General features: G+C 41.9%; 1 protein-coding gene across 5 annotated transcripts in view; it reads right to left on the bottom strand.

Annotated features, from left to right (window-relative positions):
- The window catches only part of SUSD2 (sushi domain containing 2), a 30,582-nt gene extending 11,316 nt beyond the window's left edge, over positions 1 to 19,266 (bottom strand). Inside the window, exons 1-16 of one of the 5 annotated variants that reach the window (XM_018076292.2) lie at positions 19,112 to 19,266; positions 16,125 to 16,310; positions 15,033 to 15,237; positions 14,381 to 14,532; positions 13,734 to 13,901; positions 13,309 to 13,483; positions 11,644 to 11,845; positions 10,460 to 10,545; positions 9,592 to 9,860; positions 8,529 to 8,672; positions 7,355 to 7,510; positions 6,115 to 6,363; positions 5,638 to 5,910; positions 4,938 to 5,120; positions 2,365 to 2,455; positions 1,248 to 1,728 (exon numbers count right to left, since the gene is read on the bottom strand). In XM_018076292.2, coding sequence (XP_017931781.2) covers positions 1,683 to 1,728; positions 2,365 to 2,455; positions 4,938 to 5,120; positions 5,638 to 5,910; positions 6,115 to 6,363; positions 7,355 to 7,510; positions 8,529 to 8,672; positions 9,592 to 9,860; positions 10,460 to 10,545; positions 11,644 to 11,845; positions 13,309 to 13,483; positions 13,734 to 13,901; positions 14,381 to 14,532; positions 15,033 to 15,237; positions 16,125 to 16,182 — 2,457 coding nt within the window. In that variant the 5' untranslated portion in view covers positions 16,183 to 16,310; positions 19,112 to 19,266 and the 3' untranslated portion in view covers positions 1,248 to 1,682. Of the gene's footprint in view, positions 1 to 1,247; positions 1,729 to 2,364; positions 2,456 to 4,937; positions 5,121 to 5,637; positions 5,911 to 6,114; positions 6,364 to 7,354; positions 7,511 to 8,528; positions 8,673 to 9,591; positions 9,861 to 10,459; positions 10,546 to 11,643; positions 11,846 to 13,308; positions 13,484 to 13,733; positions 13,902 to 14,380; positions 14,533 to 15,032; positions 15,238 to 16,124; positions 17,524 to 19,111 lie in introns of those variants that run through there. The other 4 variants (XR_001921110.2, XM_018076293.2, XM_018076291.2 and 1 more) reach the window with 4 other exon arrangements.
- Positions 19,267 to 20,188: the final 922 nt, after the last annotated feature.

The following is a 20,188-nucleotide window of genomic DNA, read 5'->3' as shown; positions in this document are numbered from 1 at the left end:
CGGGCCGACAGGGGCACACAGGGGCACAAGGACACACGCGCGCGAACACATCCAAACCTTCGGACACGGAACCCCGAGGAGACACCAACGCCCACAGTGGAACGTCCAGAGCGACAAACACGAACACAGAAGCTAAGAGACCCCTGAACCGAAAGAAGAGGAGCAGCGTTGCTTTGTGACAACAGTGAAGGCACATGCATAAAGATAGGGTTTGGGTTATCAGAGTTTTGTCTCATCTACGTGCAGACAACAAAGGACAAAATGTCAAGGTGGTAATGTCAAGCCATTGTCTAAACATATCCAAAGTCTTATTACCTGACCTGTGAGACGTTTTCGCAATGGCAGTACAGCTTTGCTGAAAAGCAACCAACAGGAAAGAAACCACACTAACAGCAAAGTTGCTTTGTCAGGAAGGAGGGCAAACGTTGTTACCCTTGTAGCACCTGTACCTCATTGCTGTGTAATGAAGTGGCACCTTCAATTACCCATAAAGGGAGAGAGCAATTTTCTACTCTGAGAGGGGAAGCAATAAAATACAGTTTGTAGGCCTTAACTGTTGTATCAATACATAGTATGGATATATTTCACTTTTAGCATGCAGAAACCTCCCATCACATAAAGCTGTAAGGTTGATTTTGAGAAGAAAAACATTCCTTTTTTTTTTTTTGAGAAGAAAAAAGATTCCATATAATAGCATGGCTTTACACAAAAATTTAAATATAAATATTAGTTAAATTTCTAATATTTAATAATTTTGAGCTGAATTCCTATTGAATGTAATTTTTTTAAGCTGATGAAATATTGAAAAACCATAGCAGTGTTCTGTTAGCTTGGTGCTATGTTGGTTTTTTTCCTTTTTAATGATAAATGCAGAATTATTTAGTTCCTCCTCACACATACAGTCTTCTCTCCAAGGACTGGGATCCCATTGTGCTCCCATTCACTCAATTTTGATTCCATTTTATTTGGCATTCTGTTCCTTAAGGACACTGGAACAAAGAAGGCTTACAAATTTATAACAGTGTATTGCTAACAAAGCTCACAAAATCAACCATATCTCCAAAAGACCATTTCAGTCTTCCAGCATTCCTAAGCAAAACCACTTTCATTCACTATGCTGCCCTCTTTCTCCACCAATCAGTTGCACACACAATCGATATGTGTGTATACATCAGTTGCACTGTTTTTTGTAACTGTAGCACACTGGCCGTGGACAACAAGTTCATTGCCAGTGATAATCCCCCAGATTTCTTTCAAAGTTCTTTTTTTTTTTTTTACAAGATTTTTTCTTTCTATTTGTATTTCAACTTACTGTATTCAAGGTCACTCATTCTCATTTTGTAATTTTCTTTTTGTGGTTTATGGTCTCTGTATACAAACAACAATGGCAACAGCAATGGCAGCTAATAAGTAATGAATAAATAATTTTATATTTCTAATATAAATGCTTTCAGAAACATTGTCTTTTGCTCAGCCTGCCAGGATGTAATGTCAGGAATTTGATTAGCATTTCCCATACAATTCAATACTCATTATATTGATAGCAGAAATCAAATTATATCATACAAAATGATACCATTGTTTGTGTTTGGAAAGTCGATATTTGTTGCTGTGGATGATTTAAGCCTCTGCTATGCTTTTTCTGTATTTCATTAAAAACTCCGCTGGAATTTCATTGTCTCTTATTCTACTGGAACTTCTGAAACAAGTTTCTGGTTTCCTTTGTGTCTTGGAAGAAAAAACAAAGTTAAAAAAACCCAAACAAACCAAAGGCTTAAGATGAGTAAAAGTAGTTACCATAGAACAAGGTTACCTTAGAACAGAGTGAGAAGAATATTGGGGTTTCTTGAATAGTAATACTGTGACAATTTTAAAAGTACCAGTTCTGTGTAATTCCAGTGCATACAACCCTGAAGAACACTATCCCTCCCCTGTTGTACAGTACTGAAGATTCAAAATATTTAAATTACCACAGAATCATAGATTGGGTTGGAAGGGACCTTAAAGATCATGTAGTTCCAACCCCCTGCCATGGGCAGGGACACCTTCCACTAGAACAGGTTGCTCCAAGTCCCATCCAACCTGGCCTTGAACATTTCCAGGGATGGGGCAGCCACAGCTTTTCTGGGAAACCTGTGCCAGGGCCTCACCCCCTCACAGGGATTTCTTCCTAATATCCAATCTAACTCTTTCAGTTTGAAGGCATTATCCTGGCAAGGACAGTGACGTGTTTTTCAAAAAAGATAGTAGCAGAAAAATACCATGTTTGATTTCTTTGTTGATGAGAAAAATTAATGAAGAGGTCATAACAGTTGCTATTTCTTTAGGAGGTTCATTTGTGTTTTCAGTTTAATTGAGGCTTACCTCTCCTTTCTACATAAAAAAGTCAGACGTGCCAGGACTGCAACACCGACTATTCCAAATACACAGCCAAGAAGAATTAGTTGTTCAATAGCTGAAAAACAGACCAATGACAAAAAACCCAGGAAGACTTTGATACATTTATTCATATCTGTTTGAATGCAGTCACAAGATGATTTTTGAAATTGTACATACAATTTTTCTGTTCTTTTTATTTGTGGAACAAACTGCCTGCCTTGGCATGGGGGTTGGACTAGATGGTCTCCAGAGGTCCCTTCCAACCCTAACTATTCTGTGATTCTCTGAAACTGGTACAGATCAGGAACTCACAGAACTTCTGCATTTGACTGCTGGAACAGGTGGCTGTAAAAGCTGTTGTAACTCAAAGAAAGGGTGGCTAGTGGATAATATGTAATCATCATCGTGAATGTACAATATTTATGCAGAACTGCCAACCCCTGAAACTGGATTTTTTTCAATCCTTTGTCCATATATTGCTAAGATTTTGATTTTTAGCTGGATGTTACTTGTGATTTTACTAGAATCTCCTTTTTGGTTATGCTTGGATGGCTTCTTTGTTCTTCCTCTGTGATACTGTGTGAAGAGAGGTGTCTGTGGTACTGGCGAGACTTGCAGTGGGATTGTAATTAGAAGCATAGCAAAATAATTATTAGTAGAGGACTTCCATGGAAATTTTAATTCAAGAAAGCAAAACTCAGAAGCAGCAATATGCAGGCTCAACAGCATAATTTGTATTTGAAGTTTCAAATACTGAAGTGGACTTTGCAAAATAACTGGCATAAATTTTCTTGTTTCTGTCTCTCTTCCTATCCAGTTTTCATAATATCAAATAGTAAGGAAGGTCTTTGTTGCAATCAGATCAATAAAATTCTTTCATACCTTGTTGTTCTTTGTCATCTTTCAGGAAACCATTGCACAGCACTGTGGGGTTTGTTTGCTTATCCATAAAGGTGCATCACGTCTCCATCATTCTGAATGCAATTAATCACTGCATGTTTCCCAGCTCCTTCCCTCTGATCATTCAGGGCTGGCTTTCTGCCCCCTTTTTCTAATGTAAATGTCAGCATCCGTTTTGCTTATTGAGACTGATTGGCTCTTAGCCACCATGTATGTGGTTGATGGCAGCAGTGGAAAAATGTTCTTAGCTTTCAGCTTGGCAGAGTGTTTTGCCACTGGCTTTTTAAGATCTGGCCTTTGCACATTTGTCTGCTGCCCAAACTCACTGCGGTTCATCTTACAAATATCACTAAACGTGCAGAGCTGCATTCAAAACGTACAAGCAATTGGTACAGGCCAGCAGAGGCTGATGAAATGTGTCAGCATGACAGGAATTCATTGCTGAAGTGAGGTGCACATTGCACATTTCTTTGGAAGGTGCTCAGAGTGGAGAATCTGTTGGTATGAACTATTTGATGGAGAATCTCTTGGTATGAATTATGAGTGCTTTTGGGAACTATTAACATAGCATTAAAAGTGCTTCAAACGTGCCATCTGGCCTTGCATCACCTTGGTGCTTTGAAATATTGCCATCTTGAGGACGTTTGGAGTGTATGTGGTGAATGATTAAAAGGAAAATTTTGGGTTGTTTTCTGTAAATCATAGAGACAGCCTAACTGCTACTAAATCCAATTGTTAATCTAATGGGACTAACACAAGAAAGATAATAAAATTTTGTTAGTTATCCTAAATACTATTACATCATTCATTACATTACATCATTACAATAGTTTTGCTGCCATAGAATGATACATTATGTTTTGAGATAACATAACCCTTCAACAAGCATTCAACAAGTGTGGGCTCTGTCTGCTCTCAACTCACAGAATCATGGAACAGCTGACATGGGAAGGGACCTCTGGTGGTCATGATGTCCAACTCCCCTGTTCAAACAGGACCACCCAGGGCCAGTTGCCCCCAGGTCCTTTTCTGTAAAGTTTCTCTTCAAGTGCTCATTTTATAATGTGTGGCTTCATAACTCACCCCTCAGATGGCTCAGACTGGATATACGTTTGCCCCAGTTAGTTGCAAAGGAAGTTAAAACTGTATTGGTGATGACAGAATGAAAGATGACACTAAGTGGTTGGGGGCTGTGCCATCATTTATACTTGAAAAGTAGCTCAAATTATGTGGATACTAAAGGTTTCCAATAATCCATAGTTTCTCTTTTTAGCTAAGTACTATGCTTTCCTGTTTTTCTAAGAGTGATTTTGAAATTTATGTTAGGTCATCCACTCAAGAAGCATGCCTGCCAGTTCCTAGCCAACCCTACAGAAAGGGAAGCTTGTAGCCCTAAACCCTTAGAAAGAGTAGATAGATTAAATAATTTTTAAAAATATTAAAAAATTTTAAAGCCCCAACAAAACCCATAAACCCATCATAAATTACCTGTTATTTAGATTTGAATGCTACTCTCTCTGGAAATCCAGAGATCTTATGTCCAACATTTTCCCAAGTAAAAGAAGTTTTTGTTGTCAAGGGCCATCATGGTGCACTGAGATTGCCTTATGTGTGATAATGATTTTATGACAACATGTAACATTTAAAAGGCAACAGACCTGTTTTCTGGATGCAACTGGGTGTGTCTCCAGACCAGGCCCCCGATGTTTGGCAAGTTCTTTCCTTTGACCCGGTGAGTTCATAGCCCTGACTGCAGAGGAAAATGATGGTTGAGCCTAGCAGGTAGTTAGTTCCATTCTTTGTTCCATTGATTGGATGGTCCAGCCAGCCACAAGAGACCACTAGTAAAAAGAGACATATCTGGTGAAAGTATTTTTGATTTGGACTAGCAAATCTCCATTACAATGATTCAAATGGCATTTTAGTGGCTACTCATGGAAAGACAAAGACTTTTAGGCAATCTGAATGAAAATACTTCTGATACTTTTAAAATTATTATTATTTTTAAGTCCGAGGACTACAGGTGAATGCATAGAAAATGAAGATAAAGTTTCTACACTGCGGTGTAGGAAGAAATGGAAAGAAATATATTTTGTGTTTGCCTAAGTATTCCTCTAGTGCAGAGTTTTCCTGGTACAAGGACAATTCCTCCTGATAAGAGTATTTACAGGTGCATGAACCTACAGTTAAGCAAAGCCTCCTCAAACATTGTTAACTATTTAGATGCCCTATAAAAATAACTGTAGTGATGCCCTGTATGGGCCATTCACTTAAGAGTTGGACTCCATGATCCTTGTGAGTCCCTTCCAACTCAGATTCTGGGATTCTATAATGATGCTTTGAGGAATGTTGTATCACCTGGCTCCAGATGTTCTACCAGCAGCTTGTGATTCTGATGAGATAGTCTTGTGGAATTTCCCACTTGAAGGCTTCTTGTTGTCAGGACATCGAATCTGCAGAACGGGTCAGAGCCACAGAGTGAGACCATCTCTTCTACCAGGGGATCAGCAGGGTCTTCATAAGGGAAGAACACGGGCAGGAAGGAAGCACTGTGCTTCTCCCCATAAAAGAAATTGTTCAGTAAGAACTCTGTGTCATAAGTAAAGAGAGAAGTTCCATTCTCAATAGCCCCTTGGGAGACAGAGAAAGAAAGAGAGAGAGATTCATATGTAACATTGCCTGCACATACCCACTTGGGTAGAGGAGAGTATATTTCTCTTACTCTCTCCTCTCAGTACTGATTGCCTGGCACAGACTTCATTTCCTAGCCTTTCAATCACAAGCTGTTTTGAATTTGTAAAGAAAATGTAATAATAGACCAGAGAAATTACTTACAGTTAGCTCCAAACTCAAACAACTGCTGGGGACTTGCATGAACTGGTAGGGTGGTTTTATTCCTGAAAGTGTATTCATCCTCTGTATTGCCATTCATTACCCCAAAGAGACCCTGTGTGTGATTCATGAACTTCTCTGGGAGCAGAACTGTCAGGGTCAGAAATCCTCCACTTCCTCGTATTTCCACTCCACACCCAGAAGAGAACATCACTGTGATGTTCTGATCAGGTGTAGAATGGAGAAAGAGACCTATAACAATGAGAGGAAGAGGACAAAATACCTAATTATCCATAGTGAACAAACTGTTGTGTTTTAGTATCACTTAAAATCATCATCAGTTATAACCATTTCTCATAAAGCTTTTCCTCCCTTCCACTTTGGGCTACACTGAGAAGCATTTAAAGGAAAACCACACCTTCATACTACAATTACAGTAAGATGGCTACTACAGAGCAGTAGCAAAGAAAGGTCCACTGCTGATATAAGATGCACTGCCTTCTGCCAGTGTCCCAGACCAGAAGCTCTAAGATATGAAATGACTGCATCAGAGAGTGGCTGTGAGCTGGCAGCATCACTCTCAGTAGTCACAGCTTTCCTCTCCTTCTTCCTTGCTGGCAAATCAGATGGCTCTGCCTCTTCCTGAACACAGCTTAGGTGCTGCCAGTTAGCTGGTGATGAGCAATGCAGGTTCTGAGGTGCTCACCTGAACCATGACTCTGCTACACTTCTCCATGGGAACACAGACAGCCACAGCGTGTTTCCCTGTAGCATCCCTGATCCATGGCTATTTGGAAGGAGATGTATAGCCCATAATTCTGGTGGCTACATTCCTGCTATACTCCTGTTGATAGTCAACAGTCTCAAAAGCCAGATGAATCCGGGCACTGGGTTAGCATAAACAAAAGGCCAGGTGGGTAAACTGGATGGAAAGGGCATTCTACCCCCTGCTCTCAGTTTTATCTCTTTCACAAAGGTGCATGTCAACAGTGTACTACCACTGATTCAGCCTCAATCTGGCAGCAACTGAAGAAAGTCATGTAATAATAAAATAAATTCTAATGAGTTGGGACACTGCCTGTTCTCTGTTTACTTCATACATATTTTTTTCTGTGACCTGCAGGTTGTTTTCATAAAAGGATGCTAAAAAGAGAGTTGAAATGCATGCATCTAGATATATTTTTAACTGTATATGGGTTCCACTGGAATACAATAGCTTACAAGGCTGATATTTGTAACTAACCTTTCAGGTCCATCCAGGTCTGTTCAGAGAAGTTGAGAACCTTTTGGTTTAACAGGACCTCCAGATTCAAATCCTCTGAGTACCGTACTTCAATCACATCAGAGTTGTTCTCCTGCATGGCCACTGCAGACAAGCCTGTCCCCTGAGCTCCAGTTCCTTCCAAATAAAAAACCAATCCCCTAAAATACTCAACATGATATAAAGTAAATATAGAAGGTTATAGCAATACAGGAAAAAAAAACTCAAACAGATATTTCCTAAAAATAATGAAATATAATTATTTATATTTAAGGGAACGGCTAAGCATATAAGTCATATAAAACCCCACAGTATACATCTCCTTCCAATACATTGAAAGCAGAATGTTTAATGCTAGAAAAGACTGGAAACTCTAAATTCTTCATCTTAATGGCAGTGGCTATACTATATAAGAAGGCTGACTGATCTGCTTGTACATTCAGTCCTGTGAGTAAGGTCTGGGAAAACTGAAGATGATTTCAGGGAGGGCATGACAAAAAAAGGAAACAGAATAAACAAAAATTTAAGAAACTGATCTTCAGAAGAAACTGCTCAGTGACTCATGCTACTTATGCCATAAACACAGTAAAACCTATCAAGGGCAAAACATTTCCTTGAGAATCTCTGTCCTATCCAATGTGATATTCAGTATAAGCTGTATATCTACATGGGTGCTGAAATGCACAGACAATTTTTAGTTCATCCATATAATTGTACCAGAAGTACCAAATCCTTGAAGAGCATCCTTAAGGCCAGGTGGGATATTCTTTACTGAGCCAAGTCTGTTATTTTATGCACCACAAAATAGCACTAGATACAGGAAAAGCATAAACAAAAGTATCTTTTCAGCCTTATGAGAAGCATGATCCCATTATGCTCTTTCACACTCTACTTTTCCCTCACTTTAAAATGCAGCTGTATGACAGTCTCCTTCTTACAGGCTGGTTTGCAATTTGCCCTTTCAAACTGTGAAGGCCACAGGTACCTCCAGAAAGCTTCTTCTGCCCTAGGTTGTTGTCAGCCTTCTGATTATCTTCAAAAAGGTGACCTTTCCCAAATGGCCAAAAAAGAGACGACAGAAGGAATGCTGTAAAGTGCAAATCAAGCAACCTCAGAAGCTTTCATTTGTCATCACTGCTTTCTCTTGCCAACTTACCATTGGGAAGGCGACCCTGCTGTGTCCTCCCTTGCACTCTTAGGGATGTGAGATCAGACTCTACCAACAGGTATTCTCCTAGGCCATTGAAGGTGAAGTTCAGACCATCAAATGTGAAGAAATGAGGATCCCCAAAAGCAGATGCTATTTTTGAAAGCAAAATGAGAAATAAGAACAAGCAAAAATCACAACCCATTACTCCTGTTAAGTTCATGAGAAATAAAAATAAATCTCATTGTGGTGATCCGAAGAATGGCATTTAAACAAAGGATAAAATGCAAGGCTGATCTGATCCATGGTAAATGGGATATGAGGAACAGCCATGAGAACCTTGAACAATGAGAAATGTAATTCCAGTTACTTTCATGTTCTTTGGCCAACATTCAGAGCTGCATTTTAAAAGGCTGCTTTTTCCAAAACCTTTGATGGGGTTTCTCTAAGCAGGCAAACCACTCATTTGTGACCCCCAGCTACCTACTGCAGTGCCCTCTGCAGTTTTCTCCTTTCTTCCTGCTGCAAACTGCTGCCTCTTTGCACTTTCCTTATTTATGGGAGGCCATGTCCTGCTGGACACCTCAGCATCCGAGCAGCATAGAAGGCAAGACATGTGGCAGCAGTAGAGATATGGCAAGACTTGAGGACTTACTTCAAAGCAAGGGGCAGGAGCAACAGACACACTGTAAATGGTAAAACTTCCTTATTTCATATGAATAACATGACAGCTTTTCTAGCTACTGCCTACCTGTCTTAAACCATCTCTAACCATCTTCTTTATGAAAAAGTGTTCAGTGATGGCAGAAAGTCTTGGGCATTGACTACTAAGCTTTGGCTATTTATGTTCCAGGGGTTAATGAGATACTCAACAGCAGAAAATCTTGCAGGACAACTAAAAAACACATACAGATTTTGTTACTGATAGATCAATGGAAACATTCCATGGAATTTTTCCACAGAACATTGTACCTTCTCCATTGTCAACTAATATATGTACATATACAAGTATTCTAAAAGCCAACACTGTATCAAAAGGCAATACTCCATAAGGGAATTATGAAGCCCTTACCAGCTCGAGGTGGGCGATACGTCCTGCAGTCACTAGAGGGACGCCTTTTCATATAGAACTGACAATTATCAGACCACAGGCAGCAGTAATAGAAGCTGATAACATCATAAAGCCAATGGGAAAAGCCAGGTATCCGGGGAGGTTTCAGGAAAGGTGGTGAACCCCAGTCATGGCCTCGATCGGGTGTGCTGCCTCCCGTGGAGTCATGTGTGAGGATCTGTGTTCCCGTGGAGTCATAGCAACACTGCTGTCCTGCTGCATACTGGGGACTGGTGGAGAGAAGCAGCAAGAAAATCATCATTCAGCTCTGTGAGGTTCCTTTGTGTTTAGGGGTTGCCTATTGCCTTTTTATGGGTACAGCTAAACGTTTCGGTTGGCAAACTTTGTATGATGCCCAGTTAGACTTCACCCCACCCCTCTTGGTTCTTATAAATTAGACCAGAGTAGGGACAGGGAGGGAAGGGTTTTTAACCAAGGCAGGAAGGAAGGACTTGGTTAAAAGGCCTTCTCTAGGCCTTATAGCTACACGAACATACCACTCTTTGAAGTTGTTCTTACAGAAATAGTGCAAAGATTAACTTGTTGAACTTAATTAGACCAACACAGAAAAGGCTTAATTAGGGCTACTCAGATCTATTCTAACCATTAGCTCCTGTTTAGGTATCCTAAGGTTTCACATGCTGCAATTTCTTGTTTATTAAACCTAAGGCCTTAACTTCATCTCAGCAGTGAGGGTCAGTATATGAGTAAGAGGGAAACAGTGGTTGCTATGAACCTGAGTTAAGATGCCAGAGACCTTTGTGCCTTCTGTGGTGCTGCTGTCTCTGAGATGGAATAAAAAAAATGCAGTTCAAAAAATTTTCTCTACCTGGCTTGAATGGCTCTCACACAGTGCACAGCACCAGGGTGATAAGTACACACACTCCCCTTCTCAATGTTGCAGCCATAATCTGTCTGAAAAAGATCAATGTTCACATTTAATGGGGATATTTCCCCGTTGTCCTTTCCATCTATGTATCCTCCCCTCACCCTTTGTATCTGACATATGTGTAAAATCTACATGAACTGTTTGAGGCTGTGTGTTGAATAGCATGGAATGACAGGAAAAACAGTGAATTTAATACTGTAGTATTTGGGCCAACAGGCTTAAGCTGAGCATTTTGCAGTCTATTACAACAGACATTGAAGAACAAGAGCAGCTAGATGGGATTCAACTATAAGCATATAACAAACACAGATCACAACAGACTAAAAGTTTGTCCTATGTTCTTAGACAGAGGCAGTGCAGTGGATCTATTTTTTTTCCTTCATATGCTTTTAACTGTGTCATTTGGAATACACATGAAATTTGGAGGTTCATAACCAGAATAAGATGGTAGTAAAATCTACCTAATTTTTTTTTAATATGTATAAACACACTGCCACCATTTGTTATCACAAATAGGAGACAAAGCTCCCCTCAACTGGTCCTCAGATCAGCACTGCAACTGAAAGTGTAGATTAAATGGCAATTGATTTCTTAGCTTTTGTCAGTTCCTTGTTACACAGTGGAGCTGAGAAAGAGGAAGGAAGCAGGAGAAAGGAAATAATGGATTATGGCTCTGGACTTGAGCTCTGAAGCACAAGGCATAAGGGCCTGTGGTGAAGTCTGACATACTAGGAAGAAATGTGGCCTGCTTCTTCCATCCCAGGATATCACCTATGAACACAGACTGCCATCCTGCAGGATCTTGAAGAAGACAACCCTGCTCTCAGCTCCACAGAGCTCACTGTCCTCCATGGTGTTTTCTGTCTACCACTGGAATTACTGTCTGAATTCCCTGTTTGAAGGTAATTTCCATCTGCTGTCCTACAGGCACTTCTTTTATTCATACTACCTGAATAAGCTGTATTTGCCTCTGCTATTTGACATGCTACTGGTGCAAGTTTAAACATAATTTAATTGCCTTGTAATGACGTTTAGAGAGGGAACAGGGAGGTGTGTGGAGTATGGCATTCCCTAAGCTTCTACTTGGAACTGTCATAAGCCAAAGGGATCAATCAATAACTTACATGGAACCTGCCAGTGTCAGCTCTTGCCTGTGCCAAAGTGCAAGGGCAGTCTATAATTTCTTCCTTGAAGTTTGGAAGCTTCTCTTCCTTTCTGTCCCATTCCATACATTTTGCAGTTGCCCATGCATTTGGGTCATCCCTGAAGTCTTTCCCGAGGTGCCAAGCCAATGCATGCTCGTTGCTCCAGAGTGATGGAATGTTGCTGGGAAAAAAAAAAAAGAGCCAAAAAATAGATCTGAGAGCTGAACAAGCACTGTTTTGACAGTAACACTGTCAAATCACTAACTATAATTACGAAGTATTTTTTAACTTGCAAGGTGTTATTTCATTACAAAGCCCATTGCTTTCTTTTTCCTGCAAAATGTTATGGCAAATCAAAATTTTCCAAATTCAGAAAGTGAGAGGGCAGCATGCAGCAAGTACACAATAATCAGAATACGTTTCAATATTCATGATTCTGGCTTACCTGAATCCTTTTAGAGACAGGTTTTCTATTCCTGCCTTTTGACATTGTAGTTCTATTTAGGATAGAATGAAGAACATCTGGATTCTCTAACAAAACATAACCCTGTACCCCAGTAGTAGCAGGGCTAATGGCAACAGACAGGGAAAAAACATTCAGAATCCATAAAATGTTCCAAAACTACTCTGCTTTCTACCCATGAAAAAATATCATATACAAAGCATAATAAAAATCCCTCAAGAAGGAGAAAAAGTTACCCTTCTCTGGGTAATGAGTCCTAAATGCTAAAGAAGGTTTTGACATATTAGCAACATGTTCGAACTCTGAAGAGGTGGCATTTATATATTCACAGAATCTACACCATCTACATCAAAAACTGCAGACGTGGAAGAATTATGAGGGATAGGCAAGGTCAGAATATGTATGGAGCACTTACAGAGGTAATTCACCAAAAATCATGGGAAAATATACAATGAAATAAAAGGAAGTGGTCATGAAATCTGTAGGAATGCAAAGGCTGCATACAAAATAGAAAAAAATTTAAATGCAGAGGAAGGCCTGTGGCTGCAGTGACAGAAGTTCCACAGTTAGGGACTCCTCTACAGGTGTGACAAAAAAATCGGCAGATCTGAGTCTGCTGAGGGTACTGGGTTTGGCTGGGGTGCAGTAATTTTCTGCAGGCAGCCCATAGGGTCCTGTGGTTCAGCTTTGTGACCAAACAACTGTGATAACACACAGTGTTCTGGTTACTGCCAAACGGTGCTTGCACGGTGTCAAGGTCCTCTGTGTTTCTCATGCTGTCCCCCAGGAAACAGGCTAGGGCTTGTCAAGAGGCTAGGAGGGAACAGAGCCACGACAGCCAATCCAAACTGAACAAAGGTATATTCCATACCATGTCCATCAATAAAACTACAGCAGTTTTTCCAAAGCAGCCCCCATGGGGTGACTGAGTGTGCATCGCTCTGCTTGTGGCAGGTGGTTACTGATTGCCTTTGCCTTACTCCCTCTCTGCCCATGCCCCTCTTAATAAACATGGGAAAAACCCATGAGTTTTTCCCACTTTTGCCCTTCCAATTCTCTCCCCATTTTTTCACGTGAAATGGAGCCTGAGTCCCAGTTTTAAATGCCGAAGGATATATCAACTTTACTTCAGGAAGCAATAACAAGGTACCTATGATTAATGAAAGCTGTGATGCACTTGCCTCTGCCCATCAGAATAGCTGCTGGGTGTAATCCTCAAAATTCCGAAGTCCCACGTACTGTAATTTCCTTCAGCAGGTACAGGAGTGAAAGTAAATTTCCCTGTATTGGGGATTTCTCTGGCCAAAGTATAAAGATATTTCCATTCAGCCAACCAGTTTTCTGAGTAACTGTCACCTGTCACACAGAGGAAGAAAATGGTTTTGGACACTGGAAAAGAACAATTACCACAAGACTGAAATTAGATGTCTCCACATAAGTAAATTAAGAGGAAAAGCTGACATTACTGTCATGAGTTATTTATACTTGCAGATCTCTTCTTGAGGCCTCAGTGAAAGGGGTCACATGCTCTGCAGAGTTCTGCACATAAATCATGCAATAACTTACAATAAATGTTTGTGCACAGGTAGGAAAAGTGTCGCTTTACCTGTTTCATGGTATCCCCAGACTTCTATGTTGACGTGGGTTTCTGCAAGTGCCTGATGTGTCCAGGTAAGAGTTAAGTTTCCATAAGTGTTGGGGGTACCATAGTATTGCCATTTTGTCTCATTCACCAAAGTACATTTTTCTTCATCTGAAACCTTGCTGTGATGTACTGCATTACAGAGCAGAAAAAAAGGACTAATGACATTTTTGCTTTGCATAGTTCTGAAAAAGTGCTACTATGTTATTTAAGATTTAGCAGTGTTTCCCCTGTGTATGTTTGACACAGTACAGGATGCACAACATAAAGAGAGTAAGCTGAAGCTGAGCCCTTACTAATGTTTGAACACCACAGAGCAGTTATTTTTTAATAGAAGTAGTGACAAAAAGGTAACTGTTTTGGTCAACCTCATTTTTAAGCAGGACTTTTTATGAGTTAATGCTGCTGCTGCTACCGTATAGCAGCAGAACTCAATTGCCATAAAAGTTCATCTCTCAAGAGATGAATTAGCATAAGGACAGCAAGAATTACTTCTTTGAGGCCTGTTAAAGAAGAAGAAAAATGATCAAAAAGGGAAGGCTTATGTAAACTTGCATCCAACAAGGAAGAATACAGGAAGAAGAGGAATGGTGTAAATTTAAATAAGTCACCTGATAGCCAAGTTCCAGAGTAGGGGAACGTCCTCCCATCATCTACAGAAACTTCAAAAGGGATGAAACCAGTCTCATAAAGCAACGGGGAGATGCAGTGGCCTTTTCCATCCTTAGCAGTATAGCCACTGGTTTTGATTTCCTGCTTGAACCTGTAGGTGTTGAAAACACTTTTCAGTGGCACCATTGAGAGAAGGAAAATTCTGAATGTCTCAGTTGTGTTTCATCAAGCAACCTTGTGTCCTGAGCGGATCATTTAAAGTCCCATCTGTTCAAGTTCAAGTTTTGCTCGTAGCAATGAATATAAACTGAAAAAATTTGTTTGTGCTTATTTCACCAGTGTGGAACCTGCTGTGCACTGCACAAATACACAGCAGTCTACAAGCCTTCAATTTACTATTTAATTACTGGGGGAGGGAGAAATTATAAATTAGCAGAATAATGATTGTATCACACAATAACTTGACTTAAAAGAAATGATCCTGTGTAGAAATACAGTCAAAATGTACCCTTGAGGGTGAGGTTCAGCAGAACTTTTGTGTGTTTCAGGACTCTAACAACTTTACAAAGTTTTCACTCCTGTACAGACTAGTCTTGTTTCATGGTATTTACCTATAGTTGGAAAGTGAGATTATATAAAATCATGGCCCACCTGCATGTTAGCACAGAAGAGGTATTAAAAGCTGTATTTTCAATCAAAAAGTCTTTGCCTCCCATCAGAGATCCTGAGTACGGAGAAATCTGAAGACAAAATTCTTTATAATCAGGGCAGCAATTCCCCAAGGACTGGCATGTCACCTGGCAAGAACAGGTACTGAGCAGCTCCCCACACTGGTGTGAGCAAGAGTCTTGAGCTCCTTGTTAAAGGAAATAAAAAACATATAGACAGGAATGTTATTGAACTTTTCTAGATGTTCTCTAAAACAAAAGTGTATCATCTAAAGGATTACTGTAAATCAATAAAGTATGCTGGTTATGCTATTTTAGGAATGTATTTAGGTGAAGGCTGTAATCACCTGCATGTTAGGGCTGCTCCATTTTGAATAGGAAAATACACTTATTTACCTCCAAGCCACTACATAATTTCATCACTTCCATGGGTAATTTTACATGCAAGAGACAGATAAATCTCCAGAGCAGCCCTTCAGTGAATGTCACTAATTATATTTATTTCTGAGAGTTAAGTCTTAAACGTATCAGAATGGGGTTCCCTCACCATCAACCCTAGAAGGGAATCAATAAGAACAGAAGGTTAAAGTTAATATCAGAAGCAAGATGTGCTCCAATACGAGATTATTAAAAGCTACTGAAATTTCTTTCTTGTTGTAAAATTTGGAACCAATTATCAAAAAGTTATTAGGGGAGGGTTGCTTATTTGGGAGGACACAAATAAAAAGAAAGGCAGGGTTCAAGGTGGGTGGTGAAGAACAAGCATGGGGAAACGGGAAGAAGGGAGGTAGAAGTGCTTGTTCAATAAAGGGAGCTAGAAAGATTTTCTGCCTTTAAATATATTGACTGCATTCTCCAGATTGTCTGTTTACTTACAGAGAAGATCCACTGACCTGCTGGAAATTACAGAGGAAGGAAATGAAAATGACACCATGCTGGTAAAAGCTGACTTGTGTGCCTTTGCTTTAGCTGGTACAAATGGTATCAGCAATTTCTTACCGAGGTGTGTATTCTGAAGTTCAGAAGTTAAAAAAGTTTGTAGATAAAAGCAGCAGAATCTTTGAAAATCACTCACCTGCATTCTGAAGAGCAGTAAGGGTGAAGAGAATGAAGAAAGAAACAATGAATTTCATATTTTGTCCAGATGATTCAGGATGGCTGATTTCAGTAGTCTTTGTGCCAGTCTGAGAAAAGCCTTTTATAGAACGAGGTGTCCGGGAATAAACAAGATTCTCACTGTTCAAAGGTTTGTTGTAAACTACTGAAGCAAGACAAATGGAAAGAAATGTTCCTTTTCAGAGGTCATGTCCAATTCAGGAGAAGATAGAGGGGGTAGGAGAGGTAGTCACTTGAACTCCTACACATTATTTTAATAGTTAAGTTTTTCTGAAATGGAAGTAGATGTTTATCATTTTTAAAAACGTTCCTGCTTCAAAGTTCAAGACCACAGAGTCATTGGCACTGGGTCTATGCTTTAATTTTACTGGAGGAATTAAAACCAGTTATCAGCTAGAAGAACGATAAAGAATAGATGCTGACAGTACAGTTTTGCTTAGCAGATAATGAGGCATTGAAAAAGTGTGATTATTGCATGGTATGTGCCAGCACGAGGGCTGTAAACGAGAGAGGTAAAAAGATATTCTGAGGAAGGTATAATTGAGAACGGTGGCTTAATATTAGAGCTATGAAATGGGCTACAGAATGTCTCAGACAGAAGCACAGGGATATTCTGGAAAGGAAGTAGGACCGCACCGATGCACTAACAGCCAGTAACAGAACAGGGACATTACCATGGAGGGGTTTTAGGGGCTACTGAAAGAAAGCAAAGCATATCCCATTGATCTGATATGTAAAATATCAGTACATAAGATAAGAACCTCCTTGGCCTTGATTACACCAAGGGCAGAGTAGAGTCTGGAATGATGACAGGGAGTCTGGGGAAGCAAGGCTATTCAGAACCAGATAACCATATCAACAGTATCATGTAAGGCTGTGATAATTCTGGTACATTTGTAGTGAAATGGGGACCAGGGGTCAAAAATAATTAAAGGCACATTGTTTAGCTGAAAGGCATTCAGGTAAAGAAAAGAAAGTGCAATGGCAGCAGAAGGGACTTCAGGAGGTTTCCCTCATTCCCTGATGTCCCAAATATTCCAAGTGTCCCAGATGTCCCTGATATCCCAAATGTCCTAGATAATCCTGATGTCTCTGATGTCCCAGATGTCCCAAATGTCCCCAGTGTCTCTGGAGAGAAATGAAGTTTAACCCAGCAACGTTTCGGGGGTTTAACAGCAAATTCATGCACATTCTTGTTCATAACAATAAGGTTATTGCTTTTCACAAGCCATTTTTCTACATCACTTCAAGGCCATTGATCTCTTTCTATCTATGGTGGTGTCCAGAGGCTGGAGTTCCAGGTCACTGGGGGGCATTGGTGGGGGATTGAGCAGAACTAGGCAGGAACCAAGGGGTCTGGGTGGCACCAGGAATTAGTGGGATGCACTAGTGGTTGACTGGGAAGAGCTAGCTGTCACTGGGAGGTGACTGGGAGGCACTGGGACTCGGGGGGCCACAGGGGGGTCCTGGTACCTGGGGAGGGTCCCCCTGCCATCGTCCCCCCCAGCCAGGCTGTGGGATGTACCCAAGTACTCCCGTCCCACACGTGCTGGTTGGATCCTGGAGGGTCTTGCAGGGGGCTATGGGGCTCTTGGTGGCTTGTAAGGAGTTTTGAGGGGCCCTGAGGGCATATTCTGCCTACCATCAAGTCAGCAGCCCTGGCAGAGCAGCTCTGATCCAAATGCATAGAGACAAGCACACCAAAAAGAAATCAGAGGCAGCCCTAAAAAAACCAGGTACACCTCGACACCTATTCTGGGTGATCCAAACCCTGACCTTAGATGAGCTGTGCTAAGGCCCCCCCTGACTTCACCTGCTACAGCCAACCCCAAAGGTGAGACCCCCAACCCTCCAAGGATTCCAAACACCCCAGCACCTCAAACCAGCCACAAATGCTACCTAACAACCCACAAAGCCATTTTAGAACCCCTAGGCTATTCCCAGCACCCCCTAAAATATTTCAACATCCCCAAAACCAATCCAAGAACCACCAAAATTATCCCAGCAAACCCAAGCCCACCCAAACCCCTCCAAGTACCCCCCAAAACCTCTTTGGGCCCCTAAATCCCTCCCAGCAACCCTGCAAGAATATGACATCAGTTTGCAGCTGTGCCAGTTCAGTTAATGCCGAGGGAAAATCCAAGACTCCTCCAGCAGGAGCATTTTTACTGGACGTATGTAAACAGAGGCACAGCTTTTCACTACGAAGCGAGTTACTGAGATTTGGGGTTGTTTTCAGTTTACTCTGTAAATTTTCACTCCTGACTTTCAGCCCCACTGGCCGAGCAGGAGGAGCAGCAGCGGCGCGAGGGCCGGAGCTGTTGGATGGGTCTGGGAGTCCAGGGTCCCATCCCGGTCCAGCCGTGCCCCGCAGCCCGTCGGGGGGATGTCCCCGCAGCAGAGCCCCGGGGAAGGGGCGAGACATCTCCTGGCGCTGCTGGAGCGCAGGACGGAGCGGAGCCTGAGCGGGAGGCGAGGCACCGCCCTCGGACACGCTGGCCCTGTGCCGCGGGGACAGGAGCTGGGGAGGGCACTTCAACCCTTTGGGGGGCTGCCCTGCCTTTATTTTTGTAGTAGAGACCCCTTTTTTGGGAGGGGGGTACGTTTGCCAACGAAATTATTATAGCAATGAGCTGCTGCCCAGGGCAGTTTGACTCGTTCTGTGCCTTCTCGGGGTGGGTAACAGGGAAGGGGCTGGCGGGTGATGATGTCACTGGGGACACCCCGATGTCACTGGGAGAGCCGCGATGCGGTGCAGGAGCAGGTGAGCTCCTGGGGGATGAACGGGGTAATGTGGGGTCCTCCTGGTGCCTATGAATTTTCGCGATTTTTAGCTTTTTGCAGATTTTAGAAGTAGCTGTAGTTAGCTCACCCTTTAGCACAGTAGTTTACACATTTACCCACCCCTATTACCCCATTTCATAGCTAACTTTCTAAATTCCTTACCTTGTTTAGGTAGGCCTTCTTTCTGTTTAGGAACGTTTGCACCCAGGCCTCAACAACAACATACACCAACAAACAAAGCATCCCTCAAAACCCCGAACTTTAGAGGAGCTCCAAGGGCTGGACGTGCTGTGATGAAGACCAAGACGAGGGAGTCTTAGAGACCCCCACCTCAATTTCCAGAGGGGCGTGCCGGGGGCAGAACCAGGGGCAGAACTGGGAGGATCTGGGGGGCGGATAGATCTGGGATTGGACGGACAAATATCTTAAACTGTGGAACGCCCTTGGACACGGGCACACGTCTGTATCTCCGGGGTGGCCGAAGGGTTTTTATTAAACCTGTTCTCTACTTTATCTCTACTAATAATTGCCTGCTGAGTGTATTTTTGGCTCCCGGCCGATCCTTTAAGGCAAGACTCCCAAAAAAGGAAGGTTACAGCCCAAAATTTTCCATGGAAGGGCGTGCAAAACACTATTAAAACCTGCGAGGTTTCTCATCTTTATATATATATATTGAAAACTAATATTAACTCGCATGTAAATTTATTTCAAAATGCTACCCTATATGTGCTATATCGCACACAGGATCTCAGAGTTTAAGGAATTCCCACCGCGCGACACCCGCGGGCCGGGAGCGGCACCGCGCGGGCAAATGGCGCATGCGCACGGACGTTACTGGCGCCCAGCGTCACGTGATAAGTGTGGGCGTCCTAGCAACCAAGCGGCACGTGCGCAGTGGCTCCGCTGACTCTCCTGTGCCCCCTGCTGGTGAAAAAGCGGTACCACAAGGAAGAGCCCCGCGCATGCGCAAAGAGCGGGCGCGGCGGAGCAGGGACCGGCCGGTGCAAAGATGAAGTGCCAGGACCGCAGTGGAGTTCCAAAGACAGGGGCACCCACACTGCGAAGGGCGTGTTTCAATACTGATGAATAAACTTGCCTGATCTGTATTTTTTCCCCTTCAGTAATGAGAGAGTTTTGCTAGGAACTCTGTATAAAAATATAAAATAAAATTACTTTTTAAATGAAAATTCTTTTTGTTTTCTGTATGGTACTCAGATCTTTCCGAGGACTGGATGTGGC

This window comes from Manacus vitellinus, unplaced genomic scaffold (genome assembly GCF_001715985.3).
Source record: "Manacus vitellinus isolate BGI_N305 unplaced genomic scaffold, ASM171598v3 scaffold_31_pilon, whole genome shotgun sequence".
In the NCBI taxonomy this organism is placed as follows: domain Eukaryota; kingdom Metazoa; phylum Chordata; class Aves; order Passeriformes; family Pipridae; genus Manacus; species Manacus vitellinus.
Note: the sequence above shows the minus strand (reverse complement) of the source record. Positions and strands in the feature narration are given on the sequence as shown.